At 25.7% G+C, this 21,753-nt stretch overlaps 2 protein-coding genes across 2 annotated transcripts in view; one reads left to right on the top strand and one right to left on the bottom strand.

Moving 5' to 3' along the window:
- Positions 1–408, top strand: part of LOC105366264 (uncharacterized) — a 28,403-nt gene extending 27,995 nt beyond the window's left edge. The window contains exon 11 of the mRNA XM_011504646.1: positions 73–408. Coding sequence (XP_011502948.1) covers positions 73–175 — 103 coding nt within the window. The 3' untranslated portion in view covers positions 176–408. The remainder of the gene's footprint in view (positions 1–72) is intronic.
- A 5,332-nt stretch (positions 409–5,740) lies between these two features.
- chic (profilin chickadee) lies at positions 5,741–19,660 on the bottom strand. Its single transcript, XM_011504647.1, has 3 exons — positions 19,346–19,660; positions 11,823–12,092; positions 5,741–6,400 (listed from the first exon to the last, which is right to left on the bottom strand). Exons 1-2 carry the CDS (start codon positions 19,454–19,456, stop codon positions 11,823–11,825), a joined length of 381 nt encoding a protein of 126 aa, XP_011502949.1. The 5' UTR covers positions 19,457–19,660; the 3' UTR covers positions 5,741–6,400.
- Positions 19,661–21,753: the final 2,093 nt, after the last annotated feature.

Consider the following 21,753-nt stretch of genomic DNA (forward strand, 5'->3'; position numbering starts at 1 on the left):
TTGAATTAAACAAGCTTTGCAAAGTATCGTTAAATAGGACTAACGCCCGACCCGTATTCGGGTCACTAATCGCGCTGTTGTTCCAGGTATCGAGACTAACGATGCGCCGAAAAAGAAAGGTTTCTTCAAGAATTTCTGGAAGCGCTCACGTCACTACTCTCTAGAGAACCAATAGCCCAGGTGCGTCAGAGCAGCCAATCGCCAACGACAAAGGCTGCGAGAAAGGTTGGTCCAGCAACAAAATCTCACCGGATCCGAGATATCAAGCAACTCCTGTTGTTGTATCGTCCAGTAAGCGGCGATGTTTTTGTCGGGGAAATACAAAACTTTTGTTTACGGCTTGGCACTAGCCTCTCTTTACTCAATTTATTCGCGAATGTAGCTTCAAAGAACGCAAAATTTGAAGGTTAGGAATGTGGATAGGATAGGAAAATCTTTTGTACTTTGATCTCTTAATACTTACATAATTTTTAACAAGTGTCGATTTGATTAAATATTTAGGTGCATTCTCATGATTATCCATATATTGAGTTTTTACATGAAAACAATGTTCTTTAGATTATAAATTGAATGTTTTGAGAATTGGCGTTGGAAATCCTAAATACCAAAGTAACATCGAGAATTATTTTTTGAGCATAACTTTCTCACTCAAATCTTTCTAATTAACTGTATGCCATTCTGAAAAGTTATCAGAAGGGCCATCAAGCTAAAATAATTTTTAATTCAAATTGTATTATCAACATATCGCAATAAATTTAAAAAATTTTGAATGCAAAAAACTAAAAATGTGAACATAAATAATTTTTCATATATAAATATGTAAATATTTTTATCATAAAATAGTAAGGAACTGGCAAAATACTATGAAGTTCAGATCGTAAGCAACGTTGGATATTAATTTTTTTTTAAGATACAGAAAATCAAATTAAGAAATATATTATAGATGAGAAATATAAAAAGATTAATATAAAACTCAAAAAGTCGTCATTAAACTAAGAAAATATTTTTCATGTTCTTGAACATTTGCCGATAGAGCATTTATTTTGATGTTTAATGTATTTTTATTTTTTTGTATTTTCTTTTTTGAACCCAATTTTCATGCGAGAATATTCGAGAATACGAGTATATCTTGCAAAAAAACACCATAATTCCAAGATGAGAGATAAGATGACGAGGTTTAGTGCCAATTAGTTCTTTCTCTTTTATTTTCAATTTCCCTACGTGAAAAGAAAAACATTTTATTTTCCTTTCAAAATTAACCAAATTTTATTATCGCACAAATTTTGACAAGACAAACAAATTCTTTCTTTTAACCAATAAATTCATATGGAAATGTATTTAAACATTTTTATTTTACTTTTTGTAATTTAAAATATATAATTCTTGATATAGATTTTAAACACTTTTCATTAATTACATTAACAAACATAAAAATAATTTTTTTATATATAGTGGTGTTACAATATATGGAATGAAACCATAAATTGTACGAATTCTTTTATTACATTTGTTTAAAGCATTGTAAAAAAATGAGATTTACACATTTTTAAATGTGAACGAGATACTTATCACCTTTGTTTCACAATGTGAATTTATTTGAAAGTTTATTATATGGATAATTATATTGTACTGCAAATAATGAAAAGGAACAAATGTATAAATAAAAGAACAAGAAAGCAATTAATCAAGTCGAATATTCAACTCTAAATAATGATTAAAATACAGAATAATAATAAACAGATAAAGGAAGTAAATTTTCCAATTTTTAGAATGAAAAATTAGTTTCTGCATAGACATATAAGTTAAAATAAAGTTTTACCTCATTTTTTCGATAATGGAGAAATATAAATATAAAAAAATTGAAATTAAATTTGTTGACATGATGCTTTATAAGCTGTGACTACCAAATAATAATAATGAATTAATTTTCGAACGGATTTTCTGAAGGATATATAATATGACTAAGAAAAACATTTTTTGCGGCCTTTGATCAATTTACGTATCAAAATCGTGATCTAATTTCACGATGGAAAATACACGCAATAAAAACAAAAATTTATATGAGAAATATATAAAATTTCACTTCGAGAAAGTTGAGGAACATAAATAGTTTCTAAAATTATAAAAAGTATTTTATGTTCTTTTTTTTCATTTTTTGTTGAATAATTAAATTGAATAAAATAAAAAGAATAAAAAGATGATATTTAAGCGAGATTATTGCTATTATGAAAACGTGCCGTATTTATCAACGCAATAGTAAAAAAGAAATTTTTACGTCGGATAATCGTCACGTTATATGGGACGTTTAAAAAGTATTTCGTTTATGATATGCATATATATTATTTAGTGAGTAGTATGAGATTTACGTTGTGTCTGTGCGTATGCACAAGTGATTTCTGAGAAAACTGAAGCGAATAGAGGACTAGAGTACATTATGCGAAAGCTGAACTACAAAATGTTAATGATATAATTTTATTAATATGATTGCAAGTGTATAGCAGCACTAACAAATTGTGATGTTGCTAATTATTCGATTACACATGGCGATAATAATAAAAAAACTTAAAAACTTTATTATTAATGATGAATATACGATTAACGAGATTATAGCTGATAATGTATCAATTACTTCGATAAAACGATCACGGATTATGCGATTATTATATTTAATATAATTTTTAATTATAAAATAAATTAATCGTAGAACCAGTACACATATTGTTCTCTTACTCTTTGCTCACGCAGCATATTAATTAATGCTAACTTGAAATCCGTCAACGTTCATTCAATTGTTGAGGTAAGTAATGCTATTATTTCTTTTTATTTCAATTTTGTAAAGCAATAATATTTAAAATAAAAAACACAATTTCAGTAAAAGAGAGTGAAAATACTAAAGACTTTAATTTATTATCTAGGCAAAAGATGTTTGAATCACTGTTAACAGCATTTTCCATCTATAACAGAGATTTCTCTATCAGAATAAAAGCTACCAAGTATGTTTTAAAAAAATTAGTTCAAGACTTAGAATTACACGTTTTAACGTAAAAATGTAAAAAAGCTATTAACAGTCCCAATTAGCTTATAAGGTTAATCCATGAAACTTGACAAAGCTGAAGAAGATTATCGACTTGTATTTCAGCATCGACATCTTATCCTTACCTAAATTTGTAAAAAATTTATTCTCGTAAATGTAAATCGTAAATTAGCACCTTTACTACTGCTCTTCTGCTCTAGTATTTTTTATTAATATTTTTGTAATTTAAAAATAACGAGTACTTCAATTTAAAATTTTTCTCGAAAGTATGTAATTTTTTTATTTGAGTAAAAATATTAACAAAATCTTTTTACAATATTAAATTTTTAATAATATTAACTAATTTAAAGTTTTGAGAACATTGTTATTAGTTAACGTAATAAAAATACTATTATATTCTCACTACTTTCTAAAAGTATGCCCTTACATAATATTTATTACAAAAACTTTTCATGCAATCCTCACTTAAAATGTTTAAATTTTATTTTAAATATTGGAATTTTAGCAGCTATGCAAAAGAGTTAAATGTATAATGTAAATAAATCGTTAGCAAATAAAGAGCTTAAAGCTTAAATTTTATAGACATTAAGAGTGAATTTGTAAAGAAAGGACATATTAAACGAAGTAATCAAGTCGCAAAGGCAATATTCTTTTTTTCATAATCACTTCAATGTTTATTTCTTTTCATTGTTTATTAATAAAAATTGTATAGATAATTTTATAATAATTAGCGACATTTTGCATGACTTTCATTTTTTGAATAACCAATCATTATTAAAAATTACAGCAAGAATAGCAGTATTCATTATATTAGTAAATTATAGGTATTTGTTTCTTCGTCTACTTGGAGTATCAGTGAATAAGATGTAAGAGTTAAATTTGTATAACAACGCGAGCAAATGACCAAATTTTTAGCAAAACTACATTTTATACTTCCAAAAAATTTCCGGAATTTCCTTTGCTAATGGCAGTATAAAACAGATATTCACAATATATAAAAAGGGCGCTCTTTCTTTACCGTAATCCAGCGATTGCTTGTTTCCACGAAAATACAAAACTGGAAAACATGTATTTGCGTACAAACACATAGTTATTTGTATATATACAGCATTGAAATTTTCATTATCTCGTTTTTCATTATTAATATGAAAGCCAAGCCTGTTTTTCTCATTACTCACTGGAACATTTTCTAATTTTGTTTGCGATGTGCATTTGTAATTCCTACATATTGCAATATAATTCTCTCCATTTTTCTTTCATAAAATTCTTTATAAAATCTGTATCTTTTATTTGTAAACAATAAATATTCTAATCATGATCACTATTTTTCTTAAAATACCTAAAATTGTATTTTTAATTTCTTTTAATTAATACAAATTTTAGTTTTAAATTATTGTTATTGTTTTTTCCTGTTTGACGTAGTATCTATGTGGTACTGTTGAATTTTTACTAACTAGTTTTTTCTTTCCGTTCGCCATCAATTTCATTTATCTAACCCACATAATATCATTGCCGATTTTAATTAGATTTTATTTTTCCTTTTAAAAACGCGAAACAGAATTTTAGCTTCTCTTGGACCACTTGGACAAGAACATTTATTTCATTCAGATAAATATTTATTCTTATACGTTTAATTATATTTGTATGTAAAATTAATAACGATGTTATTAATTTTCATAGTTTTAATGAAATATTATTTTTTTGCTTCAGTAATACAGACGCTTGAAAATAATAAATTTGCAAAATTTATCGATTCTAGATTCTAAGAAGCACGAAACACAATTAAAATTTTTTGTAAAATTGCAAGTAAAAATGAAGAATAATTGATTTTTTTTTACATCTATTTACCAAAATCTATAACCTACCTCTTTCCTATTTAGTTTATTAAATGGAACACAGTGCTACCTAAAATTAAGTGTAGTTTTTAAATTCATCGGATAAATGGGGCTATTACAAATACAAGCATTTTTACTCTAAATTAATATTATTAAATTTATTTTGTATCATTACACAATGCGCGTTTAAAAATCATATCGACCTTATTAACTCAAACTCATGCTAATATTATTGATGATGATTATAAAATAGTAATAGTAGTAGTAGTAGTAGTCTAGCAATAATGGCATCATCCTGATCCTGACCATCTTTCGCCTACATATCTAATCAAAGTACGAAAGTATTCGATTTTGGTTTTTGAAAATGTTTAGACGCTCGAGTTTTTTTGTATTCATCGCTAATAATTATTTACGACTTCAATTTATAAATTATGCGGACGCGTATTATACGCACTCTGGCTTATTAACGAGTAAAGAAGAAAGTAAAAAATCATAACAAAATGCACTTATGCATTTAACATTGATATAAAAGTAACTATATAAATTTATATAGAAGTAAAATTTAGAATACACAAAAAGTTAAAAATTCGTTTGAAGCAAGTAAAGCAAAATTTAAAAGAATGGGAGTCGTATGAGAAATATAATGACTAAAAATATAAAAAAATAGAAGGAGATGGAGTGGAAGATGAAATGGACTTGAAAAAAGGGTTTTTTAAAGTATATCTCGATAGCCTTTTTTCATAAAATGTAAATCTTAATGTATTTGTATTATCATTTTCATTTCATCCGCCAATAATAGAAATGGTTCTTTTAATTAGTTATCACTATTGCCTTGCTGTTGTAAGTCTTAAAAAAGTATCGCTGTTCTTCATTTTCTTCAGAGTTGTATTTCACTCTAATTATACGTAAAACTCTTCACTTCCCTTTGAAATGTAAGTAAAATTGGCGTTGATCTATAGGGGAGACTTTTGAGTGTAGTGTGTGCGCACGCATGTATGTGTATGTGTGTATGTTGTATTATGTTGTGTTAAGTGATAAGTCCCATGGAAGACTCCCAATAAGGTGATCGTTTCCACTTTCGATTCCCAACGATTTTCTGAAAATCTTGGGAGCGCGAAGGGAGAAGGGAAAAAATTAAGCATGATATCACGTTTCTCCCTCTGACTCCGTCTACTCGAGTATGCGCTTCTTTCAGGATGCAATTCGGCGTTGGTGACGAGTCATCTAAAATTGATCCACACTAAAATGTGAGCCAATTGGAACTCCTCACATAAATCTGTAAATGTATGTGTGCGCGTGCGCAAGCATGTGTGCGTATGTCCGATTATGTTATATCAATCATAAACAGCAGGCCTAAACCACTGCTGTGCGTAGCGACGACGTACGTTCTTCCCTTCGCTGTTCGTTTAATATTCTATACCATATCTTCAACACCATTCTTCATTTATAAAATCATCGTCTATCGTGTCGTTTATTTAGATTTTTTGTTTATTTAATAATTATAGATATTTGTATTAGGCCCCGAAGGTCACTGTAACAGAAAATATGAAATAATTTGTTAAACAAGCAATATCAACTATTGCAAAGACAAAAATAATGAATGTAAGATACTAGTTTTGGATAGTTAAATATTTAAAGTTTTTATTTTTCTATAATTAAACTAAAAAATAAAAATAAATTATTTAATGTAAACCTCATTATCAGTAAGGAAGAAAGTTTGTTTCTTATCATTAAATACAAATTAAAAAAAATTTTAGTCGACATTAGGTGTTGTTGTAGAAACAGTAAAAACTTATTACACCACGCTAAATAAAATCATAAAACTAATATTAAACATTATTGATTTTGAAATAACCATATATTCAAATAACTGTCACAATAGAACAAGTTACATCAAAGTTGAAATTTAAACCAACTACACTATTTAATATAATAGCGCAATAATAAGTAAATCTGTAGTTGGCAATCGTTGCATATTTACATTTTTAATCGTTGTATATAATCCACTGACTTGGTAAAATTATTGTCAATTAGTGAAATCAACAAAGAGAAATAGCTTTTTTAAAATTTGGAAGCATAACTGTCTAATTATGAATGAGATAACACTATTTTAATCATTTAATCTCGATAACTTTCTAAATAATTATTTTATCTAAATATCATTAACTTTAGCTTTAAATGCAGACAACACTTTTAATGGTATAATTATAATCGATATTGGTAAGATATTATTGTAAATTTGAATTTTATTTATATTATTGCAAATATCAAATTATAAAAATATTCTATTTGCATTACCTTTTTCCAGATTATTTTAACTCGTGTAATTTTAGAAATGTTAAAGGTATTTCTTAAAATGAAATAGTATTTTAATTCTTATATGAATTTGTTTTTCTAATTTTACCTCAGAAAATATATAAATGTTAACAATAAGTACGAATATTTAAAAATAAAAATCAAGAATTAATTTCTCAAAGTAATTTAATGAACTTCAATGTATGTTTTGATAAATTTGTGGTAATATATTGATCAATATCATTTGCAAAATTGTTTTGTTTTGAAAAGTAGAAAAAATTAAAAATTATTATATTATACTAACTTGAATTTAAAATGAAGAATATTAAATAGTAGTAAATTAATAATGTTTAGTATAACACAATGAATAGTAATTATTTAAATAACAAATACATTTTATAATTTGTGAATATTCGGTTACGTTGAAAACGTATGGTTACATTTTTGTCATTTAAATATTCATGCAAATAAATGTTGACGTTTGTAATCTTTTTTGAGTTTTAAATTCCACTTATAAAATCACAGTCAGTCTACAAAAGAATTTAATAAAATTCTTCTTAATCAACATAAACAAAAAATATGGTTTAAAATAAATAATCAATCTATCTCCTTTGTCAAAAAAGCTGTTGACACAGTAAAAAACAGAGCAGGTGGATAGGGCTTCAATAATTTAATGTAAAGTCAATAAAAAATAGAAGTTCTATTTACTCTCTTATTTCGTAGTAATTTTAAAAGTATAAATTGCAAATAGATTATTTCGATTTCATTTGACTTTGATGACTGAAGACCGCCATTCACCAAATTCTACTGTATGTTTTTCTATTTTGAACATATCATTTGAAAAATCAGTGGACTAACGAATGATTTATGCATACATCTCCGTATCGAAGCTTATGACTCACTGTAACCGATAATGCATCAAGCTCCAATGCTCGGGAGAAAATATTCGCTCTTTCTCTCTTTTCGCGACTTCGACTACCTTGTACCTACGCAAAATAGTATTCAATGCCCTGGATTCGCTAAATACAGGTACGCAGAATAGCCTTACCTAAAATGACTCAGGATACTTTATGTAATGTAGTACAAGTATCATATAACAAATCTAGTTCTCCAATTTACAATTCTTCCTCAAAAACATAACACTTCCAACAATTAATTATGAATTTTCAACTCTAATAATATGACGAATAGTATTTAAATTTAATTTACAGAAATATAAAATATCACTGTTGCAGAATAAACATCTATTTCATTTCTTCATAAATTTCAATTCATTCGTTTGAATTCTGAATTTCATTGATAATAAATTCATTGGTAAAATATCACAAAAATCATCTATGTCCAATAGCCATATTGCTTAATAAATATAAGAAAATAAATACATCAAATTATTTAAATTGCACTTTACTAAATTCAATATCGAAAATAATTGTTACAAATTATTCTTCTATTAATTTCCTTCGGAATATAAGAGTTAAATAAATAATAGTTTCTAACTTTAATTTACATTTTTTTTCCAATTCCAAACTTATTATTGAATTTACATTTACTTACTTAATGAATGATAATAAATTAATATATTATAAACTTAATATTTTTATAAAATTAAATCATTAAAAACTTAATCCAAATTAAAATAATATTGGTTTATTGTAATAAAATGATTTGTTTTTTATTTTATTGTTAAATCAATTAACTGAATTAATTTATACTAACTTTGTCAAAATATATTATGCTGTCGTAAACTAAATTAACGTATCGTCAATGGTAAAATTTATAATTAAATATGGTATACTTAATACATAAAAATATTGTTAATATTTTTACAAAATAATAGTTGTTTTATCTTCTAGAGAATAAGTAAAAGCTTTAATTTGCATAAAATTAATTATATTAAATGAAAAAATATTAACACCTAGTAGTATATTCTCTAGTACATTTAGTGCCCAAAATTTTAATTTGCTAAATAATTTACGCAATTCAGAAAACGAAAGGCTTGATTTAATATTCAAATGAATCTAGGTTATTAAATTAAAAATATTGATTAGAATAACAATTTTATTTCAAAACATTACTAATTTATTTGAGTTAGTTGCGTACTATTAAGTAATTCTCAACTTAAAAAATGATTTTATACGATAGTTAATTTTTAATTTTTAAACTCATTTTCTAAAAAGAGGCTTCAAAAATCAATTTTGACATGTTTTATTGTATGACAGGATATCGAATAACATTAAAAAATTTGTTTAATTTTTAATTTTTTCTTGTATTTTTTTAATAATATTTTAATAATAATGTATATTAAATCACCATTAATTATGAACATTTTTACAGTTTATGGTTTAAAAGTAACTGCGTTATTAGTTATAATATAACTAAGTTCTTAATTTGAATAACTGAAAAAATTAAATAGATAATAAGTATGACTTAAAATAGTTTATCTATTTTATATTTTATTTTTAAAATCTAGTTTACTGGTAAAATATAACTCAAATATTAATCAACTTTTTTTTTACATTTCATATATTATTTATATATACAGAAAATTTGCTTCTGTTAAAATAAATTATCATTTACCGTTTTATATTCAAATAAGTTTTCTCACTAATCAAATCACTCAAATTATTTTTATAAACGCTATTCTGTTCTATTTATCTTGAATTAAGCAATGATTTACTCAGATTATTCTATTTTATTATAATTAATCCGATAATTTATTGAATTAATTTATTAAATTTTTAATATTAATATAATCTATTTTAAATAAATACCTTGGAGAATAATATAAATGGAAAGTTATAAATATATTTTTCTCAATAATATTTTAATAAATATTAAAAATATTAAAATATTAAAAAATTGAATATTTAATTACCAATATTATAAAATTAAATTTTCTAAAATAGATGTTTATAAATCAGTTTGAATAATTGAATTTACAATAACAATTTTTGTTTAATGTTTTACTTTAATTTTAGTAAAGCAGAAAATATTTTTTAAACAAAAAGAAAGAATTGATACTCAATATTATATTTCGACCAATTTTAGAGAAAAGACTTATTTTCAGTAATGATATAGCTTGGTTATTCTAAAAATGTTTTTTATTAATGTCTATAAGATTCCTTGTATATTAAAAAAAAGTATTTGAGAACTATACATTATTGATTCTCTTCTTAACATTAGTTGAATCTGTACAATTTATTTGTTAAAAAAAATTGTAAAATAAATATCGCTAAAATATATTATTATTTCTAAAAAAGATTATTTTTTAATTTAAAATGTAATTTAAACTGAGATCAATTTAAACAATTTATAAATAAACACACCAATACTAACATCTTTTTAAATATTTTCTTTACGTTAGTATATGTATTAAAATATTTGCAAATGATGAAATAATGTTTTAATATAAACAATTGCGTATAATTTCATAATTTCTGTTTTGCAAAATACATGATGCACGAAAGTAATATTTAGCATTTATTAAGTAAATTAAAGTTCTCTATTGTCAAATGAAATATAAATGGCGAATAGTGATGGCGAATGCATATTATTTGTATGATTAAATTCAAAGAGTGCAAATAACATCAAACACATACATTAAAAAGACGATAAAAAATAGCTTGACTACAACATGAATAATATTTTTCAAAAAGACGTTAAAAAGGAACAATGTTGGATGCATAACATTAAAAAGCTGTCGTATACAAACTTTAAATTTAAACGTACGAATTAAAACGTGGGTCTAATTTGGAGATATTTCTATGTAAGCAGAGTAGAGCGATGCTTTTAATTGCCTCTTAAATAGGAAAATGATAAGATGAAAGAGGACGTATCAAAGGAAATGCGCACGTGTGTTATATGAAGCCAGAAATAAACCACGTTAATTTTATGTAAGCTCTATTAACCATAACATGAATAAATGATGTTTCAAAACGTCAATCAATGTTGTTAACAAAGAAATAATTACTATATTAGTAGAAGTAGTACTGAATGAAATACTTGAAGGTGAATCCATATCAGGCAAGGCTATTTGAAAACAAATCAATCCAAATCCAATATTTCTATTTTTCTATTTTTATTATATTTATATTTGAACGAAAGATAAATATAATGTTGCATCCATTAACTAACTGTGCAATATTAATAAAACAAAATTTAGTTCTCTAATAAAAACTTATTTTCATCTATTTAAATGTCTCTGATGCAAAATAGAAATAAAAATATAAAATTGCTAATTAAAGAAATATTATTCTATCTATTATTAAATTATATCTAAATTCTCATAATATAATAAAAAATTGAAGCAATAAAATATTATGTAGAACAAAAAAAAAGAATATTTATGCAACAACAGAATATTATTCTGGAATGTAAATACAAAAAATGTTTAATAGACAAAAGCATCATTGCAGTTGCATATGAACCCAAAAACACTATTTCAGTCCCTAAAGCCTCTTTTTTCGGTGAAAGCACCTCATTTCTGTCTTTGTGCATTCATATTCAATGATACACAGCAGGTATAATTCTGACGATAAAAGAAAGGGTAAATAAGAGTATAAAAAGGAGAAGAGATGTTCGACCTAAGATAAAATAATGAAGTAAAAATAAAAAATCGCTTTTTCCGATACGGGAAAAAATAATAAAAAGTAACTGACCTAATAGCCGCAGGACAAGAGATAATCGCCTAACTTTTCAACAACGGAAGCAGCCTGCTGTGGCTGGATTGGATCCTCGTAGAGGGAAACGACGACCGCCTGCGCCGTCTTCATGCAATGTACACCAACTTTGCCTAACTTTGCCCTTATCACTCGATCTGTGCCCGACAGGTAAATATACCTATTACCTGCCAGAGTCACCCCCGACGACGTCAGTAGTTCTTGCTCCTCGAAACCTTGGACTAGCTTTGTCAGCTCATCTTTGCTTACCTATAACATTAAAATGAATAATTTATAATTTACATACATTTTTATTCGAGAATTATTAATAGTGCTGCGTTATGTCATTTCAGCGCTAAATACTCGAGGTTTTTCTAAATAAAATCTAAATATACATTTATATATTTGTACAGAAATTAGGTTAGAAAAATATCCTCTGTGAATATGAAATATTTTAATAGAATATACAGATGAAGAATTCTAAAAAAAATTTTTAACTAATCATATATTGTACTATATTATTTATAATTATTTATATTAATTAGTATTATGATTGAAAAATCTTCATTAAGAATAAAGCACTCAGAAATGACTATAATAAATTTGTGTTAATTATTAATGTTCGTTTATAGTTTTAACTCAAATATATTTAAATAATATAAAATATGAAACATCGATTATAAAATAGAATAGAATTAATTAATATTTCTTTCAATTAATTTCAAGTAAATAAGAATTTAGGGATAAGCAAGTTGAGAGTGAAGGTGAAGTCCTATATTGAATACGAAGATATCTATTTTATAAGAGCATCTTGGGACATTGAATGATTTAAGATTGTTGAAGATTTAAGATTTAAGATAATTTAAGATTGTTATTTTTATTAGCTTCTAAAAGATTGAAGAGAGATGAATCTGCTCATGACCGTTCCAAATAATATTTTCCGTGTATATAATTACGTTAACATACTATTTTGTTGCATTTTCTTATGATTTAATATTTCTAACAGGTTTTGAAACAATTAAAGATGCTTCAAAATAAAAATATACGACAAATTAACAAACATTCTGTTATTTCAACATACGAATTAGGTGGAAACAAATTCTTTGATGCCAATACAATAAGACCCAACATACAATTTCATATAAGAACAACTAAGAACTATAAATAGAATATATTCAATTTTTACTCGTTGGTATGTGAAATTGTTAATATATTGGGTCTCATTGTATTAGTTTTATATTAGTCAATTTTATGAAGGTAATTACAAATACAAATAATTTTAAACATTATTTAATACTATATAATAATATATTAGAATACAAATGTAAAAGATATTAATTTCATGTAATTATTTCGCGTTACGTCACTTATAGATTAAATCAGAATTTGCCAATTACAATTTATTAATCCCATTAATAGACTATGTAATATGAACAAATTTTTTATTCGGTCGTTCATTTTTAACAAATAAAATAAAAAATGAAAATATATATATATATATATATATATATATATATATAGTAATACTAAAAAAAGTACAGATATTAACTTGTTTGTTTAATAAACAATTAGTAAGACAAGTCGAAAATCTTTTAATTATATATTTAATTTGTATTTTAATCTGTACGAAAAAATATATTTTTTAGAAATATTAAATAAATAAATAAATAAATAAATAACTTTTTAACATGTTAATTTTAGTTATTTATTCTTATGTTACTACAAAGTTAAATACTAAAATGAATAATTCTATTCTAAACATAATAAATATATGTATAATAAGTATTTATGATATAATATTATAAATTTGTATATATTATATTTATATACAATTTATATTTGTACTCATATTTGTACTTTGTAATAAACTATAAAATGTTACGTATAAAATAAAATGTTTGTTTATACTACAAAAAAATTGGAATTAGTAGTTTAAGAAGTAGCTTATTCTTAATTGTGTTAAAGGCAAGATGCTAAAATTATTAATAATGATTGTTTTGTGTTAAATTCGTAAAAATTTATAAATTATATGTTAATAATAGTAAACTATCTAAAGGCTGCGTACACTATTACCCTACCTCAATGTAAATCAATAAACTGAATTGATACTTTAATATAATATATTTCTAATATATTTCATGATTAAATAACAAGGAATCAAAATAAAATCCTTAATATTTATTATCCAAAAAGTTTATATATATATTATGAATTTTATGTTAATTTTCGAAATATTTACTTTATAATATAGTCGTATGTAGGGTACTCGTAATTTAGATAATACAACTATTTTTATCTTTATTTATAAATAGTTGCATTATTATAATAATAATTATTAATATTATAGAAAAAATAATTTTCATGTATATATTATTTATTTATGAATTTAATATAAATAAAGTCATTTCAATTTCTTATATACAACTAAGATCACAATTTAGAATTTCAAATTTAAAATATTAACATAATATATATATTAAAGCTAATATAATGTTAAACTCTTAGTAATTTCTCTTACACTTTTTTCGCTATATCGTTCTTATGACGCTTTAAGAATTATTCGTGCCGACATTATATGCACTAACATAAATTTTATGTAATAATTATTAGTTATTATTGATAATTATAACTTTCTGATAAACTTATTCTTGAAATTCTAAAAAATAATTTATGAATTGAACATTTTAATGAACATAATGTATATTTAAAAAGTAAGTTATAAATTTTTATTTCTTTATAATTAGATATTTTTACAAGGAATTCATAATCAATATGACTTTTGTTTGTAATAATACAAAAGATAAATTTTTAAATTTGAATAATTTAGTATGTGAAAGTTACAATAAATTATAAAACTGTAAAACAAATTTTGATGTAATTAGTTAAAGACAAGATATATTGTATACTTCTGGTTATAGCATTTATTGATTTAAAATTTTGTTAAAAATATTATATATATTTTCAATTTACTTGAAAATAATACTTTATCGACTATTGTAATATTGGACATCGTATATTGCTATTTATGAAATTGTATAATTATAAATTCTAGTGAAAACGGTAAGAAAAGTATCAATACGTCATGAAACGAATGATTTTTTAATTTATTTTAGAGCTGTAATAACATTACTTTTTTTAAACGAACGAAAAATATAGAATTTAAATAGGTAAAAATTAATGCAATATATTTAGAAAGACAAGAAAGTTCAGGAATTTAATAAAATATTAATAAAATAACTTTATTCATTACGAAATAATTCTTTTGAAATTATATTTGATAATCCATGTAGGTAATAAGTATGTTCTAATGAGTTAAAAAAATCGTTATAATGAATATAAATTAAAATTTAATTAATTTTGGTACTCCAAGGAATTGTGTCTTTTCAAATAATGTATAATCAGTAATGAGAGTATATTTGATTTATTTTCTACAAAAACAGAAATCTGTATTATAAGAAGATAAAAAATATGGAGTGCAATAGTTTTTATTACCATTATCTCATTACAGTAATTTTCAGAATTATTATAGTTAAGTTAATTACTTGTGCTTAGGGCCCTACAGTTAAGGATGTACGTCAGTGGAACACAAGCACGCAGATGAATCGTGCAAAGTCCGAGTCCTGACCAATATAACTAGGAATCGAAGACGTTCAGGGCCATTTATATAATTTTTTCACTATAGTTAATGCCTTACTGACATAAACAAATCCTTTTCCAACTAAGAACTAAATCATTGGATTCTTATTTATCATTCTTCGAAACAATGATAGATCCTTTAAGCAACTGATAATCCCGAAGAATATCTTCAATTTTAGTTAGTGTCGATAAGGATAAAAAAATTTAATGAAAAAAAAAATCAATCAAAAACCATAACTATTGAACAGCTTAATTAAAATGCAACACAATTTTAAATATTACTTGATATTCAAATAATACTTGAGCAAATTCTGAATGAAATTTATAAACATTTCTTCAACAATCAAAGAAATTTGAATACGATATCTTTTCTTTATCTAAATTGAAGTCATTTTCATCTAATGCTCTATCTAATGTTGTAGAGTATTTAATTCATTTATATTGAACATCTTAAAAGAGAAATAATAAAATAAACTTAGAAATAATGTATTAATTTTTAATCGTCAATAAATAAAAATGTAAATATTCCATTGTAAATTTAAATGAATGACAATTAGTGATATAATAATAATATTGAAATAATTGTTATATGTTATAAAATTTGATTAAACCAACAATATCACAAACAGAACGTTAGTCTTCAAAGCCAATTTTGTATTTAACATTATAAACAAATATTTTAATGAGACAAAGAAAATAATTTAAGCTTATCGGATTTTATTATGAAAAATATAATATGTATGAAATTCTACAATTAAAAATAATTTTATATTTTAAGAATATATTCTCACTTTTATTTTGTATATGTATTTAGATACATAAGCCACACTTCTTATATAACGCAAAATATTCATATATTAAATTACACAACAAATACTGAAAATCAATAATTGCAATTTGTACTTCTTTAATAAGCACAGAATTTTTTTTACAAATTAATACTAACAAACATTATATAATAAGTTTACGACATAATTTATAAATAATTATTACAAAATTCGTTAAAAAGAAAAACCTAAAAAATAAGTCACTAATATTTAAAGATAAAATTTAGTGCCATTTTTTTTTTAATTCCTTATGCCATGTCCAAGAATAAAAAAATTATTCTAATAGATAAAATTTGAAAGTGATATCATTAATTACGTTGGATTTTTTTATTCGAGTAGTTGAACTGTCATGGAAAATTTGATTAAACAACTAACATATAAATGAAATTTAATTATTTTATTGTACTTTGGTATACATTTAGTTGTTGAATGCAATGCCATTTCAGTTGATGACTAATCAAAGATAGAATAAGTTATGTGATAATTTATAATATAAGTAAAATTTAAATTTAAAAATTATATTATGAAATTTATATTATATTAATACATATTTAATTTCATTTTTATAATAAATCGATTCTTTAAACACAGTTTTTTTTAATTTATATAAAAATCAATAAAAAATGTGATTAAAATAAATTTTCATATACGACTATTAAATAAAATAATAAAACAATTCATCAAAAGTTAATAAAAATATTATTAATCAAGCTATTGGGAGATATCTAATATTGCGATCATTATTTTTGACCACATTCACTTATTCCTCTTCCCTCACTCTTGTTCTATTCGCATATCAGCAAACAAGATGAGATAGATAATAGATTCATAGAAAGAGGAGCTGAGAGAGGGCGTGATATAGAGTGACGGATTAGGAAACGGAGAGGAGGAGGGAGAAGAGATCTTTCATAAATACCCCTGCGTACACGGTATGAAATACGCGCTGCCATCCGCCCGGCCGGCTGTCGCCATTTTAGAAACCATGCGAGAGAACAAAGTATACCATCGTATGTACTGCTCACTTAATCTCTTTTATTTCGAAACCATGCGAGAGAACAGTGTACCATAGAACCTTATATCCGCTAAGGTGAGAAAAGCTAATGTGTAAATGAATGAGAACGTGAAACGAAAGAAACGTGTTTAACAATTTTAAGTCCTTTACCTTTTTAGGGGACAAAACAGTTACTAATAAGAACATTTTTGCGTTTGCATAGATATGTAATATATAGATATTTAACATTATATTACCATTTGCTATCTTAATGTGTACGCATCTCTATTTAGACTATTAAAAAACTTGAATATTAATACCATTTATATAATAAATAAATAAGAATCTAACGAAAACAGAAACGTTTAATTACTACATACGCCAGTCTATATGTATCAAACTAAATATTTAAAGCCTTTTCTCGCTTAAATTTATTGATTTATGTAGGTTATGGTTAAGCTTTAAGCAAAGTGTTTATCACAAATAGAATTAAAATATGAAGCTGATACTAATGATAATGAAAATGATAAAATGGATGTAAAATTCTTTTCGTATAATCAATTGGAAATCAAGGAATTTTGTTCCAATTTTGAAATATGAAGAATAATTCCTTGATATTATTATAACACCCTAAAGAAGTGTAATAATAAAAAAATTAGCAAAACTCAAAGTAGCATTAAAAGAATAGTATTTTATTCCACTTCTACGACCCAGCAAGCGCATAGCGTTGAGAAGGGAGTGGAAACAGCGAGCAGGGCCGTGCTATTTTAGGTGGTGTGCATTCAATCGTATCTTCCGTCGTCGCACTTAGGTTGTTTCTTCTGCTCCTACTCATTCCATTTAATCTTTCTTTTTCTCTTTCTGTGGCTTGCTATATTCAAGCTATAAGTCGAGTCGTCATAGAAAAGAAAGTAAAAAAAAGAAGCATGTTTTCTTGCGAAGAATATTTCGCATATACTAAGATGCCCGAGAATTGCTACTGCCATCGTCACCATCGCCACACCCTAAAACTCATCGGGGAAAAGGTAGCCATACATACACACCCTTGCCTTGTCTCCCGAATCCATGCACAAACGCAATATACGGAACATCAGTTTTGTGATTTTCGAGGCGCTTTCCCTCTCCCATTCACGAGTCGCCATGTCCATCTAAAGGAAGCGAGAGAATAAGAGCGAGGGGGCCGGCAATTCATACAACGGACCGTACTGTGTCCCGGGGGCTGAGAAAACGAAAAGACATGCGTAGCGCGGCGCGTGCACGCACACCGGCTACGAGGAAACGATGGATCGATACACGAGAGCGAAGAAGCGTACGGTGAAAGTGATAGCAGGAGAGACACTGATATTGTCGAGGATGAGGAGGGGATAAATCGCACTACTGCTCGCGAAAACGAAGAAATACTTTGCGGTATGTGATTGACAAAAAATGCAATGAGCATGAAAAGAGAATTAACACGGAAAAAAAGACTGAAATGAGATGGGAGAGGGGAGAGAAAGAGAAGAGAGAGAAAGAAAGAGAGAAAGAGGAGAGGAAAGGGCGGAAGCGAAGGAGAAGAGGGAGAGAGAAATGCGTTGCGGTGTTTTAGCTCTCAACGTCATCCTACGTGGCATGCTTTTCTACATTTTTATATCGATAGTGGTGTGGTCGAATCGTCAGAATAAAATATGTAAAGAAAATTTACGACTTCCGTGGGTAATAATTTCTTCATTCTCGAGAAAGGTTAAAGTCACGCGCGCATAAGCAATGAAAGAAAATGAGAGGGAGAGACGCACACGCTTCTCTTTTATAACCGACAATACCTGAAGGAGTTAAGCTTTTCAGTTTTAATGCGCTACTTTCGGAGCTAAATTTGCTCCCATGTTCAGTTGGCGTCCATCCTTGGTTCTACATCATTTGGATCATTAGCGTTTATTAACGGAAAAAGATCTCTTCCCCAGATTTGTCAGATGTTCGTGAGGATACGACTGCAGAAAAGGAAGATTTACAAGGCACGAAGGGAGTTCGAATTTACGAGAGCGGAACGGAAGGCAACTTGCTATGTACATGCTTGAACTATTCGCATTACTCACTTCGAAGCCCTCTGACTTTGCCCAAATATTGCCGTCATGTCCGGCAATCGCCGCTTTCGATACACATCTCGAGGCAAGCAGCTGCTTGTCGACGTAATCCTGCCAGCTCATTTTGCCGTCCTCTTCTAGCTTAACTTTTTTCACCGTGACAGAACAAAAAAAAGTACAACGGCTGTTTCGCGTGTGCACCGATAGATCAGAGGAGAATGCGTGTATGCGTGCTTGCGGGCAGAAAAAATTTGACTGAAGCAAAAGAAAGATAGCAAGTAAGAAAAAAAAGAAAAAGGACAGAGGCAAACAGAGAGAGAGGGGGAGAGAGAGGGGGAGAGAGAGAGGAGGATGTCCGCGTTCGAAAAAATTTCACCACACGAAAATATCAAACCGTCACCCGTTCAACTCACTTCGCGACTACCGATGACTCGAGAATCGAGATTCGCTTCTTGGTCGTATTCCGACGCCTGCAACTGCCGTCGCTGTCGCCGCTGTCGGACCCCCGCCTATCCTCCTATCTTCTATGTTCACGACTCAACGTCGTGAACTTGCCACGGGTGCAAGCAAGAAAGAACGAAAAACGGAACCGGCGACATCTGGACCTCAATGCGCGTGTCGATGCGATAATTGCCACTTTTCCTCTTGGAATATTTGTCCATGAAATCGTGGCATCCGATGCTACGAAGTCTCATGGAGACCACGTGCAGTGGCGCGAAATTCTAAAAAAAGATGTATATCAGCATTTTTTAATTCAAATAGGAAACTTTTCCAAAAATAAAATCAAGCAATGTTCAATATTCTGTATCATAATACGAATTTTTAATTGAAATAATATGTATTAAATATTAAACATAACAGCATATAATACTTAAATAAGAGGTTAACGATGATTAAAATGCACTTTGCTTGAATTTAATATAATTTAATAAAAATACATTTATTTAATAATTTTTAAAATTTAAGTATATAGCAACTTTTTCCGCAACTATTACCTTATTTTTCATACTAAATTAATTTCGTAGTTATAAGAAATTGTTAACCAAAGCTTAATTAATTATTTTATATTTTTGTATCATAAATTTCATTATAGTTTAGAAATTTCAATGAATATTGTAATTGAAGCTGATTATTAAAAAAAAATAATTTAATTAAATTTGGCTTGAAAAATTATTGGTAAAGTAAAAAATTTTTTAAAAAGTTACATTCACAAATAATAAATTACATTAAAATACAGAAAGCATTACATATATAAATAAGATTAAATTTGTATATAATAAATAAGAATAAAAAATAAGAAAATTATTTTTTTATAAGTATGAATGTAATTGTAAATAATGAAATTAAAATAATAGAAAAATAATTATAAACAATTAAGAGAACTAGAAAAAATCATTATAATATTGCTATAAAATATTTTGCGTGAGCATTTACTAAAAATAATTATCGTAATTTGCTTGTAATTCAAGTTTGTAATTCATATATTGATTATATTTAAAAAAATATAGAAAAATATTGAATAACATTATTACGACCTTCAGATTCCACCAATAAATATATAATTTATAATTAATATAAAAATATCGATTGTATAATAATGATAATTAAATAATTAGAATTTTCAGAGTATATGTAAAAATTCAATTATAGTAAAAAAAAGTTTATAATAATAAATTAAATACAGCAATTAAATTATACTTGACTTAAATAAATGACAATAATTTTTTTCTTTTTGAGAAATTTGCCTTAATTCTAACATTAATATAAATTAAAATTAAAATATTAAAATAATTTAGATTAAATAAATTTGTATTTTTTATATAATTCATTATACATGAATAGAATTATATTTAAATTTATCAAAATTCTGATTAAATATATTAATCTTCATTGTAAGAAACTTAGTACTTGTTAATAGTAGACAGATTGAAATAAAATTTTATAGACTAGACCATGACTAAGTTGTAAAATATCTATTAATAACGTTAGCTTTTACATTAGACAAAAAAAAGAACGAAAAAAGAATGATTACTTTATTTTACAATATGCATAACAAAAAGTAAAATCCTTTATGAATTAAAATTTAATACTTATTAATATGTGTTAAAATAGATTGTCAAAAATAAATTCTTTAAATCTTATATTTGTTTAGAAAATTTTAGTAATCATTTTAAGTTTTATAACAATTATGTTATATTTAAAAAAATTAAAAAATATTAAATCATTATAAATATATTATAAATTATAGAATATATATGAATAAACAACTGTTGTCTTGTGTTCTTCTAAATGAACTTAATTTAATAGTTAATTATATATATATAAAAAAGATAAGAATCTAATATTATTATCTTTAACTCAAGTTAGTTACATCTCCATTTACAGATCGGTTTAATGTTTAATAAATATCTAATCCAACA

This window comes from Ceratosolen solmsi, unplaced genomic scaffold (assembly GCF_000503995.2).
Source record: "Ceratosolen solmsi marchali unplaced genomic scaffold, CerSol_1.0 scaffold58, whole genome shotgun sequence".
In the NCBI taxonomy this organism is placed as follows: domain Eukaryota; kingdom Metazoa; phylum Arthropoda; class Insecta; order Hymenoptera; family Agaonidae; genus Ceratosolen; species Ceratosolen solmsi.

What these genes read in the sequence shown, in the direction of transcription:
- chic (XM_011504647.1), bottom strand. Translation starts at nt 19,456, where the DNA reads ATGAGCTGGCAGGATTACGTCGACAAGCAGCTGCTTGCCTCGAGATGT. An exon ending in CAAAGTCAGAGGGCTTCGAA is followed by an intron (nt 12,093 to 19,345) that starts GTGAGTAATGCG and finishes TTAATGTTATAG; the next exon opens with GTAAGCAAAGATGAGCTGAC.